Source organism: Paralichthys olivaceus, chromosome 15 (genome assembly GCF_024713975.1).
Source record: "Paralichthys olivaceus isolate ysfri-2021 chromosome 15, ASM2471397v2, whole genome shotgun sequence".
NCBI lineage: Eukaryota > Metazoa > Chordata > Actinopteri > Pleuronectiformes > Paralichthyidae > Paralichthys > Paralichthys olivaceus.
Window position 1 is genome coordinate 4,445,911 of NC_091107.1, and position 18,814 is coordinate 4,464,724.

At 41.1% G+C, this 18,814-nt stretch overlaps 1 protein-coding gene across 1 annotated transcript in view; it reads left to right on the forward strand.

Annotated features, from left to right (window-relative positions):
• The window catches only part of LOC109635892 (polypeptide N-acetylgalactosaminyltransferase 10-like), a 127,236-nt gene that overhangs the window by 30,649 nt on the left and 77,773 nt on the right, over nt 1–18,814 (forward strand). Inside the window, exons 5-7 of the mRNA XM_069539906.1 lie at nt 12,697–12,882; nt 13,322–13,505; nt 17,528–17,645. Coding sequence (XP_069396007.1) covers nt 12,697–12,882; nt 13,322–13,505; nt 17,528–17,645 — 488 coding nt within the window. The remainder of the gene's footprint in view (nt 1–12,696; nt 12,883–13,321; nt 13,506–17,527; nt 17,646–18,814) is intronic.

The following is an 18,814-nucleotide window of genomic DNA, read 5'->3' on the forward strand; positions in this document are numbered from 1 at the left end:
GATGCGTATTTATATCTATGAAAAATAGCAGCTAGAGACTGTGATTTAAGCAAATACATACATATATATATATATATATATATATATATATATATGTGCAACTGCAAGTGCACCCAGAGTAATAGCCTTTTAATAAACCTAATGATTCAGCTGACATGAAAAATTGTCATTGCTTTTACTGACTTTAATGCCACAAATCAACAACACTATTAATTATGGCGAAGCAGAATTTCTGTGTGCCTCCTTGAAAAAAACAAACTTTTCTCAGAAGTGTTTTCAGTGGTGATCATTAGGATATCGTTCTTTCCTTCTCAGGGACAAAATGGACTCATTGTTCAGCGAGCTGCTCTGTCTGCTCTGAAGTTATCAATCATCCCTCGGTTATGCTCTTTTAGTTGTGCAAGATGAAATGGCGAGATTAGGAATATTTCTATCTGTGCTGCTTTTGCTGCCTTGGTAAAGCTTCTTAAAATACCAAGAAACCACTTGGTTAAAAAAAATGTGGACGGCCTCATATTTCCCTTTCATATCTCATCTCTGGCATGTTATTGGGCTCAGACGTCTTCATAGCAGAGTTTCATTAAACCAGGGACGGTGCGAGTCCAGATGCATCCATCATGGTTAACTGTGGTCTGTCACAGAAGCACCACCACCTCCTGCGATGGAGACGTGTCACTGACTCCAGATCGATTGTCCACTGCAGTGTTCTGCTTGAAAAACTGTAAAAGTTATTATTTGGGAAGCCTGAATTTTAACACGAGGGACGTATCAGTAAGCGAAACACGACAAATCCAACGAGATACTGATTCTGCACTGCAATGTTTGTGTTTAGTGACTGGAATAAAATGCAAATTGGTTGTGTATATATTTGGTTGCTAATTTGTTGCTCCCAATTTGAGACGGTATGACATGTTTCAAATTGGGTTATTGTGTTTTAGCAGGAAAAATGAATGTGCAGCGCAGTGTGGAGGCAGGTGATAAATGAGGACGAGAAATAAATTTACTCAGAGTGAGAGCTGGAACAATCAGGACGCGTGACACAGCACTCCGAGGGGGAAGTTGGGAAGAGACAGCGAGAGAGGGGAAATTAGTTGGATGCTTTAAAAAGGAATGAAGTCATTTACGACTTTTTATAAAACTGTATCAGTGAAAGGTCGACATCAACAGATCCTTGGCACATCAGACGATGGCCTGAAACAGACAGAAATTTAAAAGGCACCTTCACAATGAAGTGAATCAAATAGCTAATTTCGGCTGAGATCCAACAGAGGTGTGTGATGAAGAAGTCATTTATCACTAACGCACTTTAGTGGCTTTTGTTTTTCTTTTAGTATGAGATGAAAGTGCTGAGACCTCATTTGCAGGAACATCCTCCCGTTTTTTAAAGAATGAAAAAGGTCAATTCACTGATGTGAGTAAAACGTTTAGTCTTTGTCCCAATCCACCCCTCAGCCCCGCCACTGGGCTCTACCCCTTCGTTAGGCGTGTGGCCCTGATAATGTTGTCCAGCGTCTCTGTGACGTAGTGGTATCCAGGACCCCTCTAAAAACAAAGGACTAGATGATGATGTAGAAATGCAGGTCTATACAGTCACATCATTTAGTTTACAGCTCAAAACATTTTTAATGCTAATTTTAGGCAAAATGGCTGCATGGCTTTAAATTCCCAAAGAATAAAGGAGATATGTTTCCTGTAATAGGAATGTACAGTTTAAACGTGACAGAGCAAAGTGAAGCAGAAATACAAATACTGTGGGGACAAGGATTTCACCAGTGTCTGAAAGCTGCAAACCTGCCCAGCTACAGTCCGCGATGTGCTCCAGCTGGGTGAGAGGAGGGGGAGACGGGGGGTGATGATGGTGAAGGGAGGTCAGTTCACTCTTCATTAGTCTGTAATTGAATTTCCGAGGCCCAAGCAGGGAGGATGTTCAGCCCTCGCTCTCCCTGCAGGGGAGTGTTTTCTCGCTCCGGCTTCACAGCCTCTTCAATACTTCCAAGGTTAGCTCAGCTAATAGGCTGCTTTCTCCACGGATTTTCTCTGCTCGCCATCTGTCATCTGCATGTCTGACTGTGTAGGTGTGCAGGTATATCCTCCACCACTGACGCAGCGTACCGTAGACCCTCTGTCCCAGATTTAACAGCTGACACATGGCGATGACTCGACAAGGGACATGCAGTGTCCCTGTGTTAAAGCTGACAACAAAGAGTTTTTTTCAATTAAGGAACGAGTTCATAAGAAGACATATCAGCAGCAAGTATCACAGCTGCAGAACAGTCCTATAGGGAGAACAGGGACAGATTGTTTTATTTGTGCTATCGATTGTTCCAACAGAGAACAGATGGAATACTATGAAAATAAAGCTCCATGCAACTTTACGGCCGACACCTTTACTTATCTCTAATTGTTCGTACCATCTACCTCCATGTGTCAAGGTGGACTGGTGGATTTGGTGCAATGTGACACGTTCAATCTTAATACATTTTGAATAGACAGCAGAGGCAGAGGCTTATCGACCTAATTTAATGTCATCGTTCACAAACAACACGTCTCTGAGATGGCTGCACGTGGTCGAAACAGTCCATTGTCAAGCTCCTTCTGTGAGCATTTCTCAAAAAGCAGCAACATCAAACAATGTCCCTGTGTTAAAGCCAGATCACTTTCAAAAGTTCATATGTGGATCCTTCTTGCTGTGGTTACTGCCCTCGAGGGTTTAGATATCAAGTGAGTTTTGGTGTCCAGCTCATTAAACACCTCATGAAGTTGTATCTTTTATTGTCTTGATTCAATTGCTTTCCCTGAAACCACATTTTAGGACATAACAGTTTGATTTGATTGGAAAAGTGCAGTAAAATTAAAATCCACAGTTTGATGACTTTATCGGTTGGATTTTATTTTATATTCAATCCAACTTTTGCAAGATGACATAACAACAATAGACTCTGTTCTCATTAAGTGGTGCTGCCTTCTCCCTGTGGTCATTTAACCTTTCTTCAAATGTACCTGGATAAATTCCCCCGACAAAAGCATTATGAGGCGGTTGCAATTTCTGTCATTATCTTGGAAGTGCATGGATGGTTGAGCTTGTTTTGTTATAATGCACTTATCCAAAAAATGCTAACTCGATTGTTCAGGGCTCAATCGTCTCTCCCTCTCCACACAAGGATTCATTAGTCTCGTAAAAACACAAAGAATTCCCTTGTTCAGCTTTTCAATTATGAGGAGTTGCTGCTTCTCTTCCTTTAGATTTTTTACCTCGGCCAAAGAGGTTATGTTTTGAGAATAATGGATTTAAAGGGACCATTTGGCCTCGGTAGAAATATTTCTGAATATGATCAAATATTAGAAGATCAGGCTCTGAAACCTTTTAAACTATAAACGATAAATTTAAATCCAGAGAGAATAATCTGATGACTCTCAGCATTTTTCTCATCTACTACTATTAATGAATTGGTCAAGAAAATGTTTCGATTTCCATTGTCCAAGTCATCAAATGTTATTTTGTCCAAACAAATGTCCCAATACCCAAAGATTACAATAAAATAATCACAACTAAGAAGATACAGTTGTACATTTAAACCATCAACGTTGTGCGATCCAGTCTGTTCTTCTATCAGCTCTTGTTCTTCACAAAGTCTTCGCTCCAGCTCTCCTTTCTCCCCAAGCTCCTCAATGATGCCCGTTTCATGCTCCATAAAACAACATTGAAGACCATTCTCATGCAGAGCGAGTACTGAAACTGGAGTTTTGTTAGAATGAAGCCAGAAGCATCATTTCCTCACGGCAAAACTGCATGAGGGTGTTTTTTTTTTTTCTTTTTCAATTCCTCCACAACCCTCGTTGTGGTTTAATTTTTTGTAAGAAAAGTTCATTTCCTCTAATAACACTGGGGTTTTTACACAAGAGGCTGCACAAAGTAGAGGAACACGTTATCGTGTTGTAGCAAGATTTTATTTGCCCCCCTCCCTTTTTTTAATTAGAGTGTACTTTGGAGATGAGAGCTTTTCTCTGGGGAGACTGACTTCATTAGCACCTGTAAGTGTCCATGCCTGTTACAGGAGAGTGGGAGATTCAGCGAGAAAGGTGTGTTGGAGGAGTCTGTAATAGCTGCTTCTCAGGGAAGATTTTGATGTGATTTCACAAACTTAGTGAAGCATTTTCAAATTGAATGTCTTCCCTCTTCCCTGGCAAAACATACGTGCTCCCTTTAATGTAGTGCTTCAAAGTCTGTTTTGAAGTTGTAATTTCCTCCCTATCCTTGTTTTGTCTTGTTTCCATAAAGATGCTATTATTTTTATTATTATTATTTTTATTATGATGGTTTAATTGAAGTTTAAATTGAGAGCTGGAGCTGCTCCTCAGGGAGTGTCATAAGCATCTGCAATAGCGGAAATAACTAGCGTCCTCCCAGCTTAATGGGGGCAATCTTAGTACCAAAACAATCATAAACACAATTTAACCATTAGGCACAAGTAAAAAGAGAAGTGGGAAGTAGAAGGGGCAGAGCAGAGAAGCCTCTGTGGATGGTCAGCCAATTGTAAAGAGCAGCTCTAAAGAATCGACTGATGGTTGATAAAAGAGTAGAACATACCTGTAGCTGAATGCTTTGATTCAAAGACAAATTGGGATTTATTTATCAGGATACACATGGATTGTTAACTACTCTACTTTTATTAGGTCATGTCCTGATTCATACTTGTTCTCTAACGTGTAAACTGTGACCATGTCTGTGCAGATGTGAGTTGTAAGAGCAGCTGTTATCACCCTCCGTCTTCATGATTCTTTGCCATATGGCGTGCCGTGGGCAACAGCCTCCTGCAACGTTGGAATCTGGGGTTTGTTTACAGCACTTGACTCTACTTTTCTGGCTCTCATCCATAGACTGTCTTTGTTCTGTTTGAGGTGGTTCTTGGGTTGGTGGTAAAAGAAGATACTGGTGTTTAGAGTATGTTTTGGGGACCAGGCTGTGGAATGTTGCTCGTCATTCACCTCATTTGTTCTTCCTTATCCTTATTCACCTTGTGTTTGTTGTTTTTATTCATCTTCGTTCTCCTGAATTATTTAGTTCTTTCCCCTGCATCTTTTATAACAACATTTAAAGAATGTAAAACGTGGGGGATTTAAGTTATCTGAGCAGCTTTTCAGTGCAGCTGCAATAAAAACTGTGAAACAAACTTTACGGCATTTGTCCTATGGTTCCTCGTTAAAGATGTCCCTGAAAAGGATGTTAAAAAATGCTTGTGCATTAGGTCTAAACTCAAAACATTCAATGGAGCCGCAGTTAAATTTAATTAGTGGTAAATGTTAATTATTTAAAAACAATTATAAGCATGTCCTTCTACACAACAGTGAATCAAGCAGAATATATTTGAAGAAAGACAGTGAGTCTCCAAAAGATGAACAATTCCCACCGGGTGAATTTTTACAGCAGTTGACAGCAGCAGTACGAGAGTCGCTTGGCTGGGCGAGGTTTGAAGATTGAGAGTGAACACATCAGTGCTGCCTGTTAACAGTGACTAACAGTGACTCTTTCTCTGTAGCTGCTACTGTTCTGTCTTCATGCAGTCATCTTGGTCGTATCACTGCTTCCACTTCATCCCCCTGTGTTGTTCTGTTACCATCAATCATTTGCAGGAACAGAACAAGTTTTGGGCATCGTATTGTGTTTTGGGACTTTTCCAGCTTTACCTTTTATGTTATGCTTTACTGAAGAAAGTCTGATGTCCTCATGAAGGGATCAACCAACATTACTTTTTTCCCCCCATTTTTTTTCAGATCTCCAAAGTGTTTATATTATATATAATATTTCTTGATGTATTAAACCACCGTCTGTAAATAAAGATGGACAACGCATCTCCACTTCATCCCGCGATCCAGATATGACGCCAAAATATGTCGCATACAAAAGCTGCCCTCTTGCGCCGATGACGTAATTTGGAGCCAGAGTCTAGACATCAGCATTTGGGGGGATGAGCTGGGGATGTCTGGCCGATTCACGTGGTTGACCAATAGCGAGTCAGTCTCAGCTGTCAATCATGAAGTTTCATTTATTTTTTATATCACCAAAGAAACCCAACAGTTCCCACAATGAGCAGCACTTGCACATGATGTTGAGATGGTGCAAAATTGGGACTTGGGTTAATTAAACATTTGCAAGAGCAGAGCCAGTCACTCTCAATAAAATGACACAAATAACAGACATAAAAGACAAATGACGCCTTTGATCGCTTGATCTAAATCTTTGTCTAAACCTGCTATTTCCGTTGGTCGCGGCTCAGAGGTTGTTGATGTCTTGTGAAGTGAAGTTGAGACATGCAGCCGGCGACAGGCTTATTTATACCTGCAGCCTTCATCCGGTGACTCAGATTGGTTGAGTCATAAATTCTTCATACACGACAGACTACAGGATTGACTCCATCCAAATGCCCGTCACTTGTGTGATAGGCTATCGGCAAGGTGCCAGGAACTGACTTTGCCTTTCTAAATAGATTTAAAAACTGATATTTGGCGCGGAGCCCGGCGGCAGCATCTGCCTTCTGGTCTTAAATGCAAGAACCAGATTCCTGCAAATAACTTGAAATAACAAGAACTGATGTTTCTGGAGAATATACTGCTTGATAACCTTGTAGAAGCATTTTGAAGTAAAATTTCGTCTTGTGGACTGTGATTTATACCATGTTATAAATTTCATGGAGTGCAATTTCATTGTGTTGTTGTCTGCAGGAATGACAGTAATGATTCTTGAACTTTTAAGGGACCAAATTACAGCGAGATTAGATCAACTTTTATCTTGTTTTGAATGTCAGCTCAAAATCCAGGACTGGAACACATGATGAACATTGTTGGGCAGATTAATACTGACGTCCCTTTTTGATGATCTTCATATATTGTATACCAGCATCTTATAAGGTTATTGAGTCTGAACCTTTTAAAACAGGCACCCAAACCTAAATCAATAAAAACCCTTGGACAGAGGTAATTTAAATCCAGGAAATAGTGTGCGATCTTCCAGTCACGTTCAACGATAAGAATCATGTTCTTTCGTCCCCATGTTGAATAGTACTCTTAAAGATATCCAGACTCAAGCCTCAAAAACAGTTTCCAAACATTGGTCCTGAATGATAAATATCTTGTATGCATGTATGTTCAATATTACAGTTTTTAAAAGTGGAGGACCTGGAAAAAAAGACCTAACAAATTTAGATATAGAGAAGTAGAGCAGCTGTGATAGAGACGTTTGAGTTGTGGTTTTGCAGAGAAGCAGGAGCTTGTGTGCGTGTGCCTGTAAAAGTGTGACAGTGCTTCAAGGCACAGACATTAAATTGTCTGTCCTCTCCTCTTACTTATCAAAATGCTGCTTTCATCATTTTACGACGTGACACAGCAAAGTGCACATCTGTAATACATCTGTTATCATTGCCTCAGTAGCTATTTAAGCTGTGTATTTTTTGTGTGTGTGTGCTTTTGAAATCCCCCCAAGACTGGCTTATATCATCACAGACTCTCCCTCAGCATCCTTTTCTCTTTTTAATGACGGTTGCAGAAAAGCAGCTTCAAATGTTTTCAGCCTGGCACTCTGCAAAAAAAGGGAGGATGTGTGGTGGAGTTCACACGAGCAGCTGAATATTTTGGACAAATAATTTAGCAGGCTGGCTCTTTGGTGTCGCGCCAAGACTTCTGGGAAGTAATCCAGCACCTTGGAAAGACAAGATGTGGAAGTCATATTGGATCCACTATAATTTGAGGTTAATTGAATTGAACCCCCCCCCACCCATTCTCCCAAAAAACAGGAAAAATCTGTTGTAGTGGAGGAAGAACTGTTACTGCAGAAGGAAATGTTGTATGATGTGGCTGTTTGCAGCTGGTTTCTGGACTAAAGGAGCACTGCTGCCCCCTTTTCACAGCGTCTTCCTCTTTGCTTAATTTCAATGTTTGTGATTGTGTGGTAATTAACGCCTCAGAGGACGATGCACTGCATTGCTGTGGCAGAAACAGATGGAGGGCAGCGAGTGTGCGGCTGTTTGGTAAATGGGGTCTGCGGAAGTGACCCAGGCATCGATGATGTCTGAGCCCTCATCATGTCCTGGACTTCACATTCTAATAATGACTAATGTGTTTGCCAACGTCAGCCTGCTCTCATTAGTGTGATTTATAGTCTCGCCAATTTTCAGTAAACCAGAGGAGCTGTATTCCAATTTATTCGGGTCAAATTAACCATTCCTAATTAGAAACAGTAACCTTTCCGGCTCCCCGCTCCTTTGCTGAATGTGCCGTACATGCAATGCAAATGTTCATTGTTTAATCACTGGCAGTCATTATGGAGGTTATGTAAGAATCACCCCATGCAGGTCAAAAGTTTAGCCTGAATCAATCTCCTAATTGTTAATAGCCAATGGGCTGATTTATTGCCGTGTGATGAAGGTGAAGGCTCGCCCTTTCCTCTGAGGGTGGCACCCACCCTATGGAGCTCCTCTGCCTTTGTTGCAGGGTCAAAATCCTGCAGCATTAATTCAACCTGTATGAGTCATTTAGGAGTTAATTACTTTGTTTTACTTTATTTATCAGGGATGGTGCACAATATTTGACATCTTATTCCCAAAATATGCCAGAACAATAAATTATAACAATTTAAAAAACACCAAATCAAACTTTATAAAAACATATACTGTTAAATGAATGTCATAGGTGCATGATGCATCAATACTTCAGTGAATGAGAATAAACATTCAGAGGACAGCAGAATACATCATTAATAGCAAATTGAAGTGGTACATTACCCACTGAAATGAGAAGCAGGCACTTAAAAAGACCATCAAACAAAGTGATTCTTACACATCAGCAGGTTTCAAACTGAATTAATAACTGTGATTATTAATAGATGTTTAAGAAAATATGTTTTTTACCACCTTGTGTTGTGCTTCTGCACGATGGATTTAAAATTTGAATTTGAGACATTCCTGCTCTTTAGACTTTTAAACAACCAGATGCATTGTGGGAGTAATTTTTCACATATACTTGCTATTTACTACACATATTACTGGAGCATTCCACAGCAGAACTCAGACTATGTAGAATTTCTGGATTTGCTTTCTGTAAATACAAAAACATGGCAACCCTTGAGGAGGTTATTTTTGAGATCAAGGCAAAAAAAGGGGTCGTAGAACTTCATCATGTCTTCAAAGGTTCAGCCATTGTTGTCCGTATCGTTCGTGTGCATCTTGCAGACTAGTTGTGTTAATTTCTAACAACATGCACAACCACGGCATCAAGCAGACGCAGCCATGATGCGTATGTTTTTGTCCGCATAGTTAAAACCAGGTCTTCCTGTTCTAAACATGTTAAAAAAAATTTTTTTTTTAATGTTCTTGAATGTCCTGACCTCTATTAGCCGATCATATGTTTCACTGTTGAAGACTCGTGGCTGCAGCACAGACCTGGCACAGCTGCACCACCGAATAAACCAAGTGTCTGCTGAAATCTACGGGTCATGAATTAGGATCTGACACCAAATTGGTTTGGGTGACGTGTCGCTGTATAAAATGAAAGGATATAAATTTGTTCACCATCAGAGCCACTTTATCATCTCTGGCTTCATTTGACGATTGTAGGCAGTGTTGCAAATGAAAGAGCAGGATTGTTTTATAGCATTATTGAAATCAGAACTGATGAAGTGTGTCTGTCAGCGTGTCATGTATTTAATTTGATGGATTAGCCTAAAGCAGACATCCCCATCTGGATATTTTATTTCATCACATCACAATAAAACATCGCATGTACTTTTATATGGATTTCATCCATATTGTACGCTGCTGTTTCTGAACAGAGCTACAGCTGATGAAGTGTTCATCTGTTGTGGATTTCGAACAACCTTAAATAACCACACTTTATCCTCACAGTCATTGTTTCCTGTACAATATTTTATTATGATAAGGTTTTTATATCACTTTGTGAATATTTCACCACTTGGCTTTAAAGCAAAGCGTTTGGCAGCGACTTTAACACATGTAACAGGATCTAGTTTGACTCAGAGCACTTCAGGCAGCCTGCATCCTAAATAAGGACTTCAGGATTAACCAGCAGAAGCCTGTGTGACAGTGTGATAGACAGCACTCCTCACTCCGCTCTTGATTACTGCTGTGCTCTAATGCGGTTTACTCTGCTTTAATAATGTCTGGTCAGATCTGGTCTTGTCCCAACACACTGGTTTTGCACTGACATGTCACAGGGGGAGTGGGGGGGGGGGCGGTATGACGGCGGGGTTCGACGCTGTTGGACTCGAGGCGTCCGGCTGTCATTTACTCAAGATCATTAAAAAATAAATCGCAGCAGAAAGAGAGGAGAGGAAAGAAGGGGTTGGGTGGAGCGAGCGAGAGGGCCGAGGGAGGGAAGGAGAGAGAGATGGCAGGTTTGTTGGCGTCTGCTGGTCCTGCTGTCTTCACTCTCTCAGCTGTCTGTCGGGATCTGGACTGTTTCCCCAAGAGGCGGCCGCTGCCAAACATAATCACAACAGAAAAACAAGCGGAATGAGAGAGGAGCGAAGGAGGAGGAGAGAAAAGGGAAAGTAAGAGCGAAGCAGGAAGGGAACCACAGAGTGCAGATTTAAAAAAAAAAAAAAAAAAGAGACAGTGAAGGTAACTGCTGCCATTCCTCCATCCTCTCCCGTGATATTCAGAATTCAATTAGTGCATGTGTTCCTCAGTGACAGAGGCCCAGTTATTAGAAGTATCATCAGTGAGGAACCAAGACACAAGTGATATTTTATTAACGTAGGGCCTGGCTGCCTGTATTCAGCAAATAATGGCTCCATTTCTTTCAGTCCTTAAAACTATTTTTTGTTTGTGTTGGACAACCTGAAAGATTGTTGCTGTTTGCCATCATGCACTGTGGTTAAGAAAAAAAAAATGTTGGAAAGATGACTCAGCAAAATATAAGTTATCCTTAAAAGCATAAAAACGCTACTGAGCTGTTTGATGAACACAAAGGTTCATGTGCTGAGTCCTCCGGCTTGTTCATCTATCCATCCCATTGTTGTGAACACTATATCACGAGAACTCCTGAAGGGAATTTCTTCAAATTTGGTGCAAACGTTCAGTTGAAATCAACGATGAACTGATTTGATTTGTGTGGTCAAAGGTCAAAGGTCATGGCTGTGTCACACATGTTTTTGGACTCTTGAACATGGCATCTCAAGTTGCCTGGACCCAAAGATCTATCACTCAGATAGGTCTGGAAAAAAATTAATGTAGATTGAAAAGTTTCACGCAGCATAATTCATTCATACTTTTTAACAATGACGCAGCCTTACCTTTTAATTTGTTGGGCAATGATGCAGAAGTAAATAGGAGAAGTTTGGATTCGTGTTTGAGGCAGTCAATTTGTGTGATGGAGTTGGAGCATGAGTGTCCACAGTCACGGTAGACCAACAGTTCGTGTACCAGGAGACTAAAAACACTGAGTCATGTTCGTCTGGTGGAGACGAGCATCACATCGCATTTTGAGTGTCTTATTTTTCACATCCATCTGTTGTGGTATCGTCAAGGTGGAAAATACATTATATCTGCAAACATTCTTGGCCCGCCGCTTTGTGCCATATGGTTCTTTACCGAGACGTCCTCCAATCAAGGCGGAATTGCATACAGATGAATTTCTGCAAGATGTTGAGGATAAAAACAGATTCTGAGAAACAGAGGGTGATGGATGGTATGAGGCAGATGCCTTTATTCATATCTGAGATAGCTTGGCCCATTTACAGTGATTATTTAAACCTTAAAGCAGACAGTGAACGAAACATGCCCTTGAGTCCAGCTCCTCCAGTTTTTTTAATTGAGCTGTCACGGCTGGCTTGACGTTTGAGCAGAGAGATTTACAAGCACCATTTAGGGCAGGATTGATTTCTGTCTGAAGGCAGCTCAGGGGAAAGATTGGTGAAAAATGTGTATGTATAACCCCTTCTTTGATTGATTGATGCTTTCTTTCCATTTTTGGTTTGCCCTTTCTGTCTGCATCTCTATATTGTTTGACCTCCTATAGTACAATCCAGTATATTTGCTGCTTTAGCTCATGAAACTGATTTGTTGACATCATCCTCTCTCGGGAGATGTACTGTGTCTCTGCGGCTTTCTGCAAGATTTTTAAATTGTTTATTTTAAACTCCTGCATCGTGTAATTTAGGCACCGGCAGTAAACTGGACAGATTATTGGATAAAGCAGTATCTTAAATCCCCTTGTAGGCATTATGAATTTTGTGTGGTGAAATGTTGAGCATAATTGCAATTTTAGGGGAATTGCTGTGTTTTGCCAGAAGGCTTTATGACCGCACATGTTACGAAGGGCTGATTTAATTCCTTTTTCATTCCTCACAGTTGAAGTCTTTCTCTGCAGGGTAACATTCTGTCTAATGACTGCGGATAAGATGTAAAATAAAAAAAGTGGGTGAAAACAGAAAAGTAAGGGGAAATAGAAATAGAAAACCCTGGTATGGGTGAGATGTGTTATGATGAAGAGTCCTGAAGGGAAACATTTCAGTGTGGAGCATGTGGCATCGGCAGATGTCGCGTTTGATGGTGACGGCTAATGGTTCCGTTTTCTTTTGATCTTTGTTGAGTATTTAATTGCGTTCTGAAGCAGCAGTCTTGCATTTACCTGATGCTGTGCACAAGGTGATTAAGTCTGAACCTGTGTCTCTCTTTGTCTCTGCAGAGCACCTAAAGGCAGCGCTTGAGGAGTACATGGTGCGGCTGCCGAAGGTTCGTATCCTGAGGACGAAGAAGAGGGAGGGACTGATCAGGACTCGGCTGCTGGGAGCCGCCGCCGCTAAAGGAGACGTCATCACTTTCCTTGACTCTCACTGTGAGGCCAATGTCAATTGGCTGCCTCCGCTGCTGGGTGAGGAGCACAGGCCTTTACCCCCCCCAGTTTTCTGAAGTTTGTCGTTTGTTCACAGCTTCTGCAGAAGATGAACAACATAACCAAACATTGCATTGACCACATGCAACACACAGGAGTTAGCAGTCAACCTTCACCCCTTACAGCACACACAGAACATACAATTAAGTGTGTGTAATTAATTAATGGTTAATTCAATTTAAGGGACTTTTGCACCTTGTTATTTGCTCGACTGAGTGGACCTCTAGTTTCTTACTTTTTTCTTTCTAGGAAGAATTTTTCAGAATGGCAGAGAGACGCGAACATCAGCCTTTCTTTAAACACTTTGCAGCTCTTAAATATCTGCAGTTTGTGAGGAAAAGTGTTTGATTATTCTTTGGTTTTAAAAGATGATTTGCTTCAACATCTGTTAACACCATCCTCCATCTTTATATCTCAGACCGAATCGCCCAGAACAGGAAGATCATCGTGTGTCCGATGATTGACGTGATCGACCACGACAACTTTGGCTATGAGACTCAGGCGGGAGACGCCATGCGAGGAGCGTTTGACTGGGAAATGTACTACAAACGAATCCCCATCCCTGCAGAGCTGCAGAAGGACGACCCCAGTGAACCCTTCGAGTGAGTGCAGTGATTGCCATATTGGACATTTGTTGCGTGATTGCATCCTGATTGTCTTATTGTGGCACAACTGCACACATCTGCATCACGAGTGGCCACTGCGGCTTCAGCTGGGGACACTCACGCCATGTTTTTTTGAATGAGCTACACGGGGCCTTGCATTACTTAATGTCCTCAGAGGGATCATGCCTTTGTCAACACTGCCGTGCCTCCACAGCCATACAAGCGTGGGAAAGGGATTGAGAGCCACTGATTTAAATAAAGTCATAGAATTGAAGGTTAAATTACTGTACGACATTAGATCTCCTGGTATTACTACTCCAGTGCAAACAGGACTGATAGCTTCTGACCACAGTGACCTTCTTGGCCACTCGGCAGCACAGGTAGATAACCTTTAAGTAATGGAAGCCAGAATAAATAAACTTTTCACAGAGTCAGACTTTGCTATTAAGGCCAAATAACTCTGCATGTGATGCCAGCCGCTCCATTTGTGAGCATCGAGGGATTAGTTTGACAACGTTTCTCTGTGTTTGGATGCCAAGGACCATTTGTGTGTCCTAGGAGATACAGTAGGTATCATCAGGGGGGAGCAGGGGGGGCGGCTGTGGTGCAGGAAGATAAGAGACTAAAGAAGAAGGAATGAGCTGCTGAACAATCAGAATCAATCCTCATTTGGTGAATTAGTCTGCTCTTCTTGCCCAATGAAATGACCTTCATCAGTGCAAATCTAATTTGAGTCGCAAAGATTTTCATTTTCATTCTGATTGACATTGCCGCAGCGGAGAATGAGGCACGGTAGGATGGCAAAATCCATCTCAGAGGTGTGTGTGTGTGTGTGTGTGTGTGTGTGTGGTGTGTGGTGTGTGTGTGTGTGTGTGGTGTGTGTGTGTGTGTGTGTGTGAGAATGATTTTATCCTCATGCCTCTCTCACTGTCTCTTTTGTCGGTGCCATCACCTCTCTTTCTCTTTCTCTCTCTCTTTCTCTCTTCCTCTTTCTCTCTCTGTTTCTCTCTCTATCTCTTTTTCTCTCTCTTTCTTTCTCACTTTGTCTCTCTCATCCCTCCTTCGGGCTTCAATGTTTCATTTAGCGATGAGCTAACTCCGCGTCTTCCCAAGGTCAATAGACTCAAATGGACAATTAAACCATATATTGATCAATAAATTAGAACGGACTGTGCAGCATATCAGTGTTAAGTAGAAAACCGTCCCCATATAAAAAAATACATATTATACAAAACAAAGAATAATTAAGTCTGAGAATCTGACAATAATGAAACAGTCCTGAGGTCAGATGTGCAGCCCCCTGAGATTGATCAACCCGGTATTTTTCTTTGATTGTGTTGTATTGTTCCTGTTGTTTTCAGAGCTGTTGAGGTCAGTTCAGTCAGTGCTTGTCGATATTAATTCTGTCGAGCTACACACACCGGCTGCAAGTAGAAGTCTGCAGTTGTATTGTATTGCAAATCCAATTTACCATTGTGTTTCCAATAAGCTTTTATTTTTTGAAAGAAAATAAATAAAGTTTAACATCAAAATGGTTGAGAAGGTAATTATAACCATTCAGAGCTGCACAATCCTCTTGGTAGTTGTTTACTCAACGAGTGGCTCAAAAATGTTGCTTGTTGCCGCCATCGCTCAGGTCGATTTTGAGCTTGTATCCCACTGTGTGTTTGAATTAATAATCAGAAGGAATCTGTATGTAGCTCTGATACAACCAGACAGGCTTTCCACTGTAGAGTGTGTTTGTGTTCACTGTCGAGTATCACAGTTGGCATCTTACTGACTGACTAAGAGAAAAGGACTTGTGAGGACTCATGGCTCTGTGAGGGTGAACGTACGCAAACCATTGCTTTGAGTTAAATCCCTACATGCACCCGATGACAATGCTAACATTCTAATGGTTGGTAATGTGTTCTCCAGGTTGAAATCAGTTTTGTCGTGTTGTTCACCCTCATCAACCTCTTCACACCACTATCTTTATCACTCTCTATTCAACTTCTTTACAACGCAACCTTTCAACCCAGAGCAATGAAGGCTCCAACTGGTGGATCCCTCTCAGGCCAACATATCCCAGAATTCATTGTGCTTTGGTGACAAATTGTTTTTCAAAGAGATAATTGTGTTGGCAAGTGACAAAACCAAAACGTCTGATGACTACATGGTCAAATGTAAGCATCAGGCTTGAGCTTAACCGAACATGTTGAAGAACCAAAGCGTCTTAAAATCCACTGGTCATGTCCAAGTGCTGCTCTGTTACCAGGCGACAGGGGCGTGGGTGGGACAAGCTGGTGGCGCGAATCCTCCGTCGACAAAAACATCTCATTTCCGTTCCGCCGTCACAGCCTTCAAAGTGTCCCCTGAATTGAGACACAGCTTTGGCCGAAACATTTTACATTAAGGCCATTGAGTCAAGTGATTTAATAAAAATGCCCACACTCATTGGTTTGTCAACATGCCATATTGTGTACACTGCAGTTATTTAAAATATATAATATATCACAGGCCTGCCATTGTCTTAAAATGAACTTAACTGCCTCCCAGGCAAACAATCTGTCCACAAAATTACAGTTCCCCAGCTAAACAAAGGTGTTGCTTAGCAACAGATGGAGCATCAGCGTGCATTGGAGTCAACACATTACCATTTTAAATGAAGTGTGGTTTAGCTTCAGGTGTGATCATCCAGTTTTGAATAGTAGTTCACTGAGAAAGAGGATAACAATATTAGGGAGTAAAACTAAAATAAATAAAAAATAAAAGCAATGATTTCTTTTTTCTGCAGATTTCTTTTTTTTTCTACAGATATTAACATGTCAGTGAAACACATTTTTTTAAATTGGGAATAATAAATCGGTCGAACTCTATTTACAGTGTTAATTGCAGCCTCTCAGCTTTAGTCTTTGCTCACGAGCTCATGAAAGCACCCGCAGCTTTCAAATGGAAAAGCTACCGACACAGTAGTTTCTGTGTTTTAATATAACCTGTCTCTTTATTCTCTCTGTTCTCTTTTGTCCACTTATAAATCAGTGTCAGCTCCTGCTGTGACAGTGATTCATGTCTATGCTACCACAAAAGCCTTAAAGACATAGAAATCAAATCAAATGTTTATTATCTGAAATACATAGGTTCCTCAAGTCATCATATCAGGCCCCAGATCTAATATTTTGCTGAAAAAGCTAAATCAGTGAAGTGGAACATGCCCGAGGCCGTGATCCCACTGAGTTCAACCTGAGCTTGTTGTGGTTAAATGATCAGCAGCTTCAGTTCTGAGTTTATCTTTGCTGTGTGTCCTGAAGCCAGTATATTTAATTCAGCTCCAGGGAGGCGAGGTGTGTTTGTTTCCCTGCGGCAAACACCAACTTAACAATCTCCTCCCCACAAATCACGGCCCGCACAGGGTCTGTGCTCTCTCTGCTAAGCTCGCACACTTCACTGACCATACAACATACGGCAATCACGAGATTTTGTGCAATCAATCGCACACAAACGCAACACACACACACAGATTTGTCTGCCCCAACAGATAAACAACAGCGTTGTTTGTCCTTTGTCACCTCATGAAAGTTTTCATCCAGCACCACTCCAAGAAAGCAGAGTGTGTGTATGTGTGTGTATGTGTGTGTGTTTATTTTGTGCAGCACACAACAGTCACCAGTCATGGACGATGAGCTGCTCAGAGAATGTTTCCCATTCAGGCGAGTCGCATTCAGTCAGTGTGTCCACAGGGAGACAGAAGAAAAAGAAGTGAAATATTACACATCTCATCTTTTCTTTTAGTGGAAGTCACAAAGTTTGATGTGATGTTTATTTTCAGGATCTACACACAAGTCTTAAAAATCACACTATGTGTTATTCTTAAATAAAAGCTTTAAACCTGTTATTTAAACCTAAATTCACAAGTCACAGAAATACTCTTTGCACTTCACACTCTGATTACCCATCAGTTTTTCAGTAATAACTTAAATTGTCATTCTATTGTTCCTTATTGTGTGTGTGTGTGTGTGTGCCTTATTTGTATCTTCCAGGTCTCCAGTGATGGCAGGCGGACTGTTCGCCGTGGACAGGAAGTGGTTCTGGGAACTGGGAGGATATGACACGGGTCTGGAGATCTGGGGAGGAGAACAGTACGAGATCTCGTTCAAGGTAAAACCTTATTTCAATACAACATTTAAGCTTGAACACACGGCAGAATAAGACAAGAATGATGCAATGTAGTAAAATGCACAATTTACTGCATGTGAATTTAGTAATAAGTCTTTAAATGTACACAGGTCTAGTATGAAGTAGCTATAGTCAATGTTACAAGAATGTCCTAGACATCTTCTTATCTATCTCATTCTCAGTCCAGAGATTATGATAAATACCCAGTTCTTCTCACAAGGCTTTAATGGCGTCGCTGTGCTCTTCTGCTCATATTAACCAGTTTTATTCAGCTTTATTTTAAAGCACAGACTGGGACTTGCAGCACATATTTTATGATGTGAAGATGAATTATGTTCAGTTTTCCCCCAGAGCTCTTTTCACTTTACTTGCGATCGCTGGTTCTGAGCTCAGCTGCATCCAAAACAACATGCGCTATATTTTGACATTAACTTGCTCTCAGCGCTGTCCCATGTGTTTGTCCTAATGTGTTGTTTATCCACAGGTAAACACATAAAAGACTTGAGAAAATGAGACATTCCTCATTATAGTTTCCATCCATGTCTCTGTGGTTTGGGCCAAACACACTCTTGTTGCATCAGAGACACATTAATCTACTCAGAATTCCATATTAAATTCAGCTTTTGTCTGCTGCTTCAGCAGGAATTATTCTACAGTGAAGCCATAACTGTGTGTGACTTGGCCGGCCTGTCCCCCTCCTCTCCGCTGCCTCTTGTCACTGAGCTCCGGACAGACAGAGCAACCCGTCACAATAATTGAATTCTGCTTTGATTGACTAAGGACTTTTGGCGTCTCACTCAATTAAGCACAAAGGCCACTGCAGGCTGGTTAGATTTGATTGGACATATGCTGCAGTGTGATACCACCACGAGTTTTCAATAAAAGGGACATTTCCAGTGTAGTAGCTTTTGTTGGTTGATGAAGATTGAACAGCCAAATTAAAATTTACTGTCAGGATGGTTTCACCTTCTGCTTGATATTAATTATCACTTTATTTTGCTAACTGTTACTGAAAAATAGAAATTACACATTAAGGATATGATGTTGGTACATTTGCTGATTTGCACATAACAAAATAATTCCACAGAGGCAACAGCAGGAGTTTAACAGAGCAGTTTGAGAGCGGAAAAACAGAAGGAGCCATTAAAGAT